General features: G+C 36.5%; 1 protein-coding gene across 1 annotated transcript; it reads right to left on the reverse strand.

Annotated features, from left to right (window-relative positions):
* Nucleotides 1-1,248: 1,248 nt before the first annotated feature.
* LOC131160469 (WAT1-related protein At2g37460-like) lies at nt 1,249-4,152 on the reverse strand. The gene is made up of 7 exons (XM_058116175.1): nt 3,848-4,152; nt 3,682-3,744; nt 3,476-3,592; nt 2,501-2,753; nt 2,177-2,338; nt 1,873-2,024; nt 1,249-1,769 (listed from the first exon to the last, which is right to left on the reverse strand). The coding sequence occupies exons 1-7, from the start codon at nt 4,039-4,041 to the stop codon at nt 1,535-1,537; spliced, it is 1,176 nt and encodes a 391-aa protein (XP_057972158.1). The 5' UTR covers nt 4,042-4,152; the 3' UTR covers nt 1,249-1,534.
* Between the last annotated feature and the right edge of the window lie 5,692 nt (nt 4,153-9,844).

Below are 9,844 nucleotides of genomic sequence, written 5' to 3' on the forward strand. Positions count from 1 at the left end.
GAAGGGTATTCCTATATTATATATTAGCTACTATTATGGGGAGTAGCTAGAAGGGCATGCTATACATCAAGTTAACCTAAGGAAAGGAGAGCAAAGGAAGTGTAAGAAAGCTAAGTTCATAAGCTCTAGCGTTAGCTACATGGTGATGTTAGCTGCAAAGAAAAGATAGGAAGAAAGAAATTGTCCTCTCTCTACCTTTACTTCTCCAATCATCAGGAGATCTCATAGATTTGGTGAAGGAAAGAAAGAAAGGGAAAGTGGGAGAAACAATTTCTTCGGATTTTCCGGGTGTTCTTCTCGATATATTTGATATGTCTAATTTCGGTATATAAAGTTTATAGTTTATGATTTATTTATTTTCCTCATAAAGGTTATTGATGTGAAGTTCATGATAATTGAAGATCCTTAGCTGCAGTATATTTATGAAAATTTTCTTACATTTTGCACATTCAGTCATATTTACTTGAGAACCCATAAAATGCATCATTAATAATATTCTAACAGTCATGTATTAGGTCAAATGACCTAATATATTCTAATCAAGATCTTATTCCAAAATCAATAAACCCTCCAGATCTAACCCATACAATCTCATCAATTCAAATGATCTATCATTCTCAAAGTCAAAAGATAACTCATAGATTCAAGTTACATTCAAACTTATGCATTCAAATATGTATCTAATAACCTAAAATATGTACAACCATGAAAACAAAATTTCATGCTCATAACCGATGTTTGACATTGAAGTATCTTTCATGAATGGCTCTTCTTCTTCTTCTTTGTCTTCTTCTTCTTTAAGACTTGTTAAGCTCCATCAATGGAGGAGAGAGCTAGTTTTAGAGGGAGGATTTTTGGGATTGAAAGAAGGATAGAAGAGAGGGAAAGAGAGATCTCCAACATAGGGATTGTTAGAAAATGTAGTCCCCTTCAAAATGCATATAATGGGGAATAACACATTAGATAGCACTTGTTGTGATCTCAAGCGAAGAATAGAGGAAGAGTCGAACAAAGGAAGAGCAGCGAAGAAGCAGCGCAGCGGGTGCGGAGTTTCCTTTTCTAAACATTCTTTTTTAATTTTTTTTCTTCAACAGGAGACACGAGCCCCATATACCACTTGTCCAAAATTGAAAAGCGAGGCACAGCTACACGTGGAGGAGCCGATTCCTCTTATAATTTCCCAGACATTTGGTAGGAATGGAACAAGTGGAACAAACTCGAATTTATCACTTGAATTAGTCATGATCATCATTTAAATATTCATTCCATTTTTTTTTCCCATTCCATTCTATTTTGCAAACCAAACATGATATAATTGTTTTACAACTTCTTGTGGTCAACCAATTTCAATTGATGGTGCTCCACAGAAGGATCCAAGTTTAAAATCATCTGAATAAAAAAAAAAAAAATGACTATATCCAAATAACTGAAGGATATGATAACTATGTGACTTCATTGCTACTGCTGTTGGTTTCAATTGCGTGAATTTTTCGAGAAGGAATTTGAAACCTAGACACTTGTGTGCTTGTTCTTATCATTTATCATGTATCTGACGACTCTGTTCATCATCTCCATTTTCATGTCCTCTGCTAGGCACAATGACTACCTCATGCATAGGATTTTCTTTGTCGCCGCTGCCTGGAAGTATGATTTGCTTAGCAGGTGCAGTTTTTTCTTCGTCAAGCAATGGGGAGGAGGTTTGGTAATCCTTTCCCTTGCCCCATACCACAAGATACAGGCCTGCAACTATCACAATTGCGCCCATTACCCTGTGAACACAAGACATGCATTCTTCATCACTTAGTTTCTTTGCATAGGTATGTGGTTAGAGAGAGAGAAAAGTAATAAGTAGATAGGTGGATAGATAAATACCTTCCCAAGTACAATTGCTCGGCCAAAACAAACGAGCTTATTATAGCAACAATAACCATGCTTAGTGGATTAAAGGCAGTCACGAAAACAGGGCCTCTGTCTTTCATTACCACACCTTGAATGTAGTAAGCTAGGCCCGAACAAACTATGCCCTGCATCCCCATTTTTAAAAGCAGAGTTGAAAACACACGTAAATTTGCATAAGGAGAGATTTTTTTCATCTGAGTATTGTTGTATCAATTAATGTGGAGTCACGTTTGAGTAGGATTACTACAAACGCCCTCTTAGTTCTAATAGTTCTTACACTGTAAAGTGCTGCCAGAAGTCTTGAGTCCCAGCTTATAGACCAAATGGAAGTGTTTCCCCTCTCCATCACAAGCGCTGCTATGGCACCCTCGGCTGTGCCCACAAGGCATATCCAAGCCGTAAGGGAGAGCTCAACAGGATATGTTCTTAGGGTGATTGCCTTCAGAAACCCAAACATAGTAATAAAAAATTTGACCATAATTCATTTGGGGCAGCATATATAAACCGTATGCAGGGTGGTCATGGCCCATGACTCATGGGCATGCATGTTATTTATTTATTTCTTTCTTTCTTTATAAGAAATTAATGAGAATGAACTTACTTGAAGAACGATGAAAATAGACCAGCTGAAGCAACCAGCTGTGATCATGAGAGAACCCTTGATTGAATTATGAAGGGAGATCCCGTTATGATTCACACTTCCTTTTGCTTCATGATGTGTTCTTCCTTCAGTCCAGAACAAATCGATCATTGGGCCTTTTGTCAATGTCATGAGCATGGCCCCCGTAACTGTTGCTAAGGTTCCAACTACCTTGGCTTGGCTATGGGTGCTCTTGATACTCACCCACTCAAGCCTGCAAGAAAATTTTCATGAGATTCTTATAATCAGTGTATGACAGATTTTATTCAGTTCTATAATTGGGTTTTTTAAAAAAAAAAAAAATTTTAAAACTAGAGTAATTCTAGGAGAAAAATGGACTTCTATAGTTTTTTAGGTTTTGAGGAAATATTAAGTGTACTAGGAATATATTGGATCTAATATGATTTTTTCAAGTATACAATTTTTTTTTATTTTTCTGAAGAAATTATATAGAGGACCTCTTCTTTCACGTGTTCGCGTATCTATATTTTGGATGTTGAACTTGTGGTAAATTAGTACTATATTCATTAATATCAGACACATAAAGAAGGGGACTCATTTTTAATATGTTAAGAATTTAAAAGAAAAAACACATGGAGGGAAAGATTTCTTGTATAATTTTCTCTTTTGTGTCTCATTAGTTTTGCAAACCATATAGAGAAGAATCACTCTCATTTTTTTTTTTCCCCATTTCTTTTCTCTTCCTATTTTTTCTTTTACTTTCTTCCTCCTGATGATCCAAACATATTGTAGAAGTTGCCTATGAAAAATATCAATTTTCATTTCCTTTCCTTTCTAGTCCCCATGAATTAAGATACCATATGGACTCACCAATTATTTGGAGAGGTTCAAAATAATAAAATAGAATAAAAATAAAACATAGAGCAAACGAGCATTATCCAAGGGATAGATGGGCTATCCTCATAAATTATTTACCTGAGAATGCATGCCATTAGAAAGGTTATGGCTGGGAGAATATTGCACATACTTGCTGCAAATGTTGCTGATGTGTATCTCAACCCTATGAAGTATAGGTTTTGGTCGATAACTGGTCTGCCAAGCGAGAGAGAGTTCAAGTTGATTATGATTAGTTCACGAGGCAATGGGCCAAAAATTTGTATAGTACTATTGTAGAAATTTACTCTAGTAGGCCGAGCAGCAATATTTTGGCGAAGATTGAAACTGTCATCTTTGGCCTTGTTTTCCTGATGATGAAATTATAAAAAACAGTTAGAAAATAAAAAAAACATGGTCCAGGTTGTTCTGTATATTTAGAATGGTGAGACAAAGAGAAAGGGGGGGAAAGACTTGTCAAGAATGATTGCGAAAGGGGCGATGACAACGGTGGCAACAACATGGCGATAGACTACAAGCACATAATTGCTCATTCCCTTGTTCAGTGCAACCTTCGTTAAAATGTCCATTCCGGCGAATCCAAACTGCAAGAAAACAACAGCTATGAAAGGCTTTGCCCTATGAAATACCCCGTCTTGGTTCCTCATCCTCTCCTAGCTACTATCGCACTGCACCCCACACCAACTTCAATATTGTTTATGCCACTGTGATTTCATTCATCATTCAGTGCTCATACACAAAACCATGGAGTACCGAAGTCCCTCTTTTATAAGAGAAAACTAGGAAAAAGTACTTCATTATAGACTCATCATGCAAACATAGGGCTCCACTGTTGTAGGATTCCACCACTTGCATATATGGTCACAATTATTACAAAACGATCCGCAACTTCCCCCAAAGCTATGGCTAGCTATATTGTTCTTTCAATTTGCATTTTCTTATTATACGCATTGATTAATGATGATGAAGGTAGCCTGCACTTTCCCTGCATATATGGTGGCCTTCTTGTCACAACCCACATTTCTTGTGGAGCAGAACAAGGAAAAAAGGAAATTAAAAAAAAGAACAAAGAACATAGCATCATCCAGGGTGAAAAACAGGAATGAGGTGAGGCCATGCCTCATGTTTTCAGCTAGTACCATGTTCAGAGAAAACAATACCTAACATCGATTAACGAAAATAATTTTACCCATTAATTAATTTCCTTCTCTTTTTAGTTTTTCCTTTCCTTGAACTTTGGGTTGTGAACTTTTTAGGTAGTGTTTGGGAGGATAAATTTTGAGTCTTTAATTTGAATTTATAGGGATTTGAACACAATTTAATATAATTTTGTATTCCATTCTGTGTAAATTCACGCATTCAAAACAAAAACCAAAAACTCAAACTCCATGTTCCTAAACACAAGGTTAAATTTTTATTAATGTTATGTTTATGACTTTTTATTTTTATGTTTGTTTTGGGTTGAAAAATGACTAAGTAATGATATAAACATTCCCTAGCAATTTCATAATGCAAACTGTGGACATCCCATTTTTTCAGGTCTTATATAGCAAAAAGTTTTTTTGGCCTAATTCTAGTATTTGGGTCTTTTACTTAATCCAATTTTTTAATATTTATGCGTAACTGTGTAAATATTCATTAATTCAATAAAATGAGAAAATACTGAAAAAAATTGAATACAAGGAAAATGAAAAAAATTTGAATGCATTATAAAATAAAATAAAATAAAAAACAAGAAGCAAAACATATAGTGGGCCAACATCTTTAATTAGACATGTGGGTTTGCATAATTAACATGTGGGTATGTTGTAATTGGTGCTCTGATACTAATTGTTGATATCGAATGTGCAGCAAAAAACCTTGCAAACTCAAAAACAATCCGTAACAAGTAATGCAAGCACTCAATGATGAATATACGAAAATTAACAATCAACCACAAAGAGAATAAAATCAAGTAATAAGAACATATGACACAAGAAATTACGTGGTTTGGTAATTTGTCTACGTCCACGGGAACAAGTGGCTGGATTTTCACTATCTCATGTGAAGCTTATATTAAGCTCATTAAACAAGGGTTAAAAATATATTAATACTAACCCTATGTGTACAGAAGACTTATATTATAACTAAAATGTTTCTGTAACAATCTCCCATAGAAAAATCCTCCAAAATTTCCTAATCTATTGATCTCCAATTCAAATTCCAAGGCTTGCACCGAACAAAATCGTTGACGGTTTTAGCAAACCGCAAATGGTTTGATGCTGAGAGTTGTTCCTGCTGTAGACTGAAACTGTCAACGGCTTCCTAGAAATCGTCGACGATTTGATCCTATAACTAGCTTCTTTATTCTTTACATCACTATACTTTCCTAGTGCATGTGTTCCGCTCAAATATAAGCCACTTCTCTAAAAATATCTACCTTGGCGAATATTCACTTGATATGAACCCACAAGTTCCGATTGCACATGATGATCTGCACATGCCAAGCGGACCCATCACAAGAGCTAGAGCCTAGAAGGTCAAGGAGGCTATGCAAGGACTAATCGGGAAGTTGCTTGAGCAAAAGACAATGAGGGCCATGGACACTAAAGAAAAGGACTTTCTTGAAGAGCCTAAGATGGTAAATTGTCTAAAGATGTGTGAAGTTAGAACCTTAAGCCAATAAAGGCTGTTTGGGGAATTTTTATAGACTAAATAGTGGGCTAATTGTGTCAATTAAGCATGACATGTGACTTGTACATGTTTCATTAAATGACATGACATGCTTAATGTTATGTGGGGCTATTTTATTAGCCCGATTGATGTCATAGCCTATTTTAATTGGCCGAATTGATGTCATGGGTTTCTTTTATTTTCTATAAGTGGCCAACTCTCTATTGTATTAAAGATGATTATTTTTGGCTGAATACAATTACAAGTGAGGTTTATTTCTCTTCAAATTCTTCATTGAACTTTCACCGAACTTATCAAAGGTTCTACCTTTGTGGCGTTCATCCATTAATTTGATATTCTTGGTTTGTGCTTCACGTCAAGCAATAGGTCAAGGATCCATTGTCATGTTGAATCTTATTTTGGGTTTGGGGTTTTGATAAGTTTGATTTGGGGTCTCTGGACGTTCATTCTTGGGGTTCTGTGTCATCACCACTTAGGAGAATTTCGAGAGAATAGCTTCGCTGCTCAACCTAGCACAGTAGATTGGGATCGCCTCCTATCTAGAACCCGAGGATGTAAACCAAGTCCAAGCAATGCTTAAACTTGTTTGTCGTAACATGAAATCCATCTAACTGAATACCCAACTGCTTGAACAATCCTCTAAACCACAATGCTAACTTGGTTGCCTCAGCCACTACCAAGTACTCTGACTTAGTTGTTGAAAGTGCAACCTAAGATTATGCCTAAACTTCCAACAAATAGGCCCTCCCACAACATCCCTATTGTAAGCCTCCTATCATCCAAGTCCATTGTCTAGTCTACATACACGAATCTCATAACTGACAGATCACTATGTTGTATATCGAAACACCCTATTCCACTGGCATAGGAGACCTTTGACATGACTCGAACATCACCGTCTGTCCTTGGGTACTGAGTGGTAGAAAGCTTACATTGATTCACCATCGGTGTACCACCCTGAGATAACCACAATCTCCCTACAGTTATGACCACAAAGCCACCCTGCGATAACCCCAATCTTCCTATAGCTTTATACTTGTGAATCTCCAACTCAAGAATCCTCTTGGCTTCACTCAAAACCTTCATGTCAAATTCCTTTCCCAACAAAGATTCTGACTAATTAACCTCAGTCGAAGTTTTCCCCACAATTGGCATATCATTCACATAAAACAATAGAATATTTACCCACTTGCTCACCCTCTTCCCCTATGGAAGCTCCACCAATTCCCACACCTAATTCTTATGTAGCAACTCCATCTCCTCTATCGTAGCACTTGTCCATCTATTTTTCCCTTTGATATGCACTACATCTTGAAAAATAGTAGGAACCTTGCTGGTAGTGATGAATGCATAAGACATTAGGTCATCAAACTCATACCTGAGCGGCGGCCTGATAGTGCATCTAGGCCCATTGTGATCCTGCTAGTCTTTCGATCTAGAACTCCCTGCAATAATGAACGATGTTGTTGACTTTTTGAGTTCGATCCCTATTTTGATGCTAATAAAGAACAAGTTACTTATGTGTGTATTTAGTGATTGATTAGGTTATAATTCAACACATACATAAGGTGACTGGAAATAGAAGCCATAAAGGACGTAAAAACTATACACTCAGACACTTTCCATGAAGTCAGAAGAGCAAAGAAGAAGACATAATGATTTAATTTGTATTGCATTTAATTTTTATATCCTTGGTCTGTAATAATGCATGCATCTACATGATATGACTTAATGCTCAAATTGACCATAGACTGACTGTAGGGAATCAAAAGCCACAAACAGACCTTAAAGGAGATCTCAGGTCGACCGACGTTGGATTTTTTGGTTAACTAAATAGTCCTGGTTGACAAACCTAGTAAATTTTGAATCGCCATGGTCGACCAAACACACTGTAGGTCAGAAGTCAAAATGTTGACCATGCCTCGGATGACCGACCTAAAATGAACATACCTTCCACAGTCGACCGAACCATGAAACTTGGGTTTTATACTGCCCCTGGCTGATTGACCTTATGGTTCAAAACACCTCGGCCAACTGACCCCTATGAACTAGTAGACCGGCCATAGGTTTGGGCGACCGAACCTACGAAGGCTTGGTAAATTGTTTTGGCTTAGCCGAACGGTCATTGCCCACAACCAACTGAACCTATTTCTAAACTCAAAGTGGTTGTGAGTGTTCGGTTAACCGACGATGGAGGTCATTCGAATGAACCTCTCAAGTTCTGAATTTTTAAGGGGTTAAACGTAATTAATTTTTAATTAAATGAAAATTACCTAGTGTGTCCCTAACGATCATATTTTTTTGAAAATCTATACATACGCCTTCATAAGCTTAGATTAGGAACTTTGATTAGCCAAAATTTTCTCTCAAATTTATATGGGCTTTTCTTAATCAAAGTTCCCCCAAACCTAATTTTATTGCAAAAATCTTTCCTTTGGGGCAAATATTTTTTACACTCTCTCAACTCTCTCTTTACTTGTTCTTTGAAAACCTTTTTAAGAGAGTATTTTGTTTGGGTCTTCGTTTTTTATTGTGTTTATTACAAAAACATTTTCTAAGCACAAATCCTAACTTCCCCAAACATTTATTATTGCAAATCTTTGTTAGAGAAATTTGTTATGGCACTTGGATCTTTGAGGTTCTTAATGCATATTTTACTTCACATCAAAGATCATTCTTTGCAAAATGTCTTTGAAAGCAAAACCCTTGGTTCTCCTGATTTTTATTGAAAAATATTTTTGAGACATTCATTTAGGTTTAAATCTTTGGAGAATTTATCATATACATCATATTTCAAAGAATGAAAATATTATTTTGAGAAAAGTACCCTTACTCTCTTGAGCATAAATCATATCATTAGAGAGTGCATTGTTTGAGCCTTAATGTGTGCATCTCAACTTGTATTTTTAGAAGCATATCATATGTACAAAAATGTTTTTATGTTTTGGTTGAGTTCAGCCCGTTAATTGAACTAAGGAGTCTTTGCCCCATAAGGGAGGCCAGTTCGGCTCAGCTTGGCAATTGAGGTGGGATTTTTCTCGCCCTGCAAGGAAAGTTTGTAACGTTTGGGTCAGCCCTGTAATCTAACCTGGGGTTTACCTTACTCCATAAGGAAAGGTTGTAAATGGCGTCTGCTCCACCCATTTAAGTAAGCAAGGATAGTGGAATCCTTGGGGGGGGGGGGGTATGCCCAAGGCGAGGACATAGGCTAGTTTGGCTGAACCTCGATAATAAATATCATGTGTCACTCTCTCTCTGTCTCATTTAATTACTGCACTTTAGTTTCCATATGTGTATGCATGCTTATTTACTGTTATAATTATTCGCATACACACATTTAATTTAAATGAAATAAGCTGCACACGTGTATGTCTACACTGATAGCTTAATCATTTTACATACATGCTTTTAATATTAAATGAGATATGAATTGTGATGAATTGAAAAATATTTAAATTAGCCAAAAAGTTTTAAAACCACCCAATTCACCTTTCCTCTTGGGATCACATCAATTCCAACATATGTCATCTCTGCCCTGAGTCTATAACTCCTCTTGGATCTTACAATCTATTTTCTTCTCAAGTTTATACTATGATACTGTTGGTCTCCTGAGCTAGAGCTCCTTGAACTTCTGCCTTGAGTCTCCAACTCGACTAGCACAACATGCTTATTATTGCTGCAGCTTTCTCGCGCATGTTTCTTTTCATCTACCTAAGTATGCTACACCATGGCTTTAACATAAAAAGCCATGTCTCCACTAATCATCACCTTGTTTTC

This window comes from Malania oleifera, chromosome 7 (assembly GCF_029873635.1).
Source record: "Malania oleifera isolate guangnan ecotype guangnan chromosome 7, ASM2987363v1, whole genome shotgun sequence".
Lineage (NCBI taxonomy): Eukaryota > Viridiplantae > Streptophyta > Magnoliopsida > Santalales > Ximeniaceae > Malania > Malania oleifera.

Bases quoted from the DNA above. Each gene is read 5' to 3' on its own strand.
- LOC131160469 (XM_058116175.1), bottom strand. From the start codon at position 4,041: ATGAGGAACCAAGACGGGGTATTTCATAGGGCAAAGCCTTTCATAGCT. The intron at 2,754-3,475 runs GTAAATAATTTA...ATTTTCTTGCAG, and splicing joins CTAATGGCATGCATTCTCAG to GCTTGAGTGGGTGAGTATCA. The intron at 2,339-2,500 runs GTAAGTTCATTC...GGGTTTCTGAAG, and splicing joins CTATTTTCATCGTTCTTCAA to GCAATCACCCTAAGAACATA.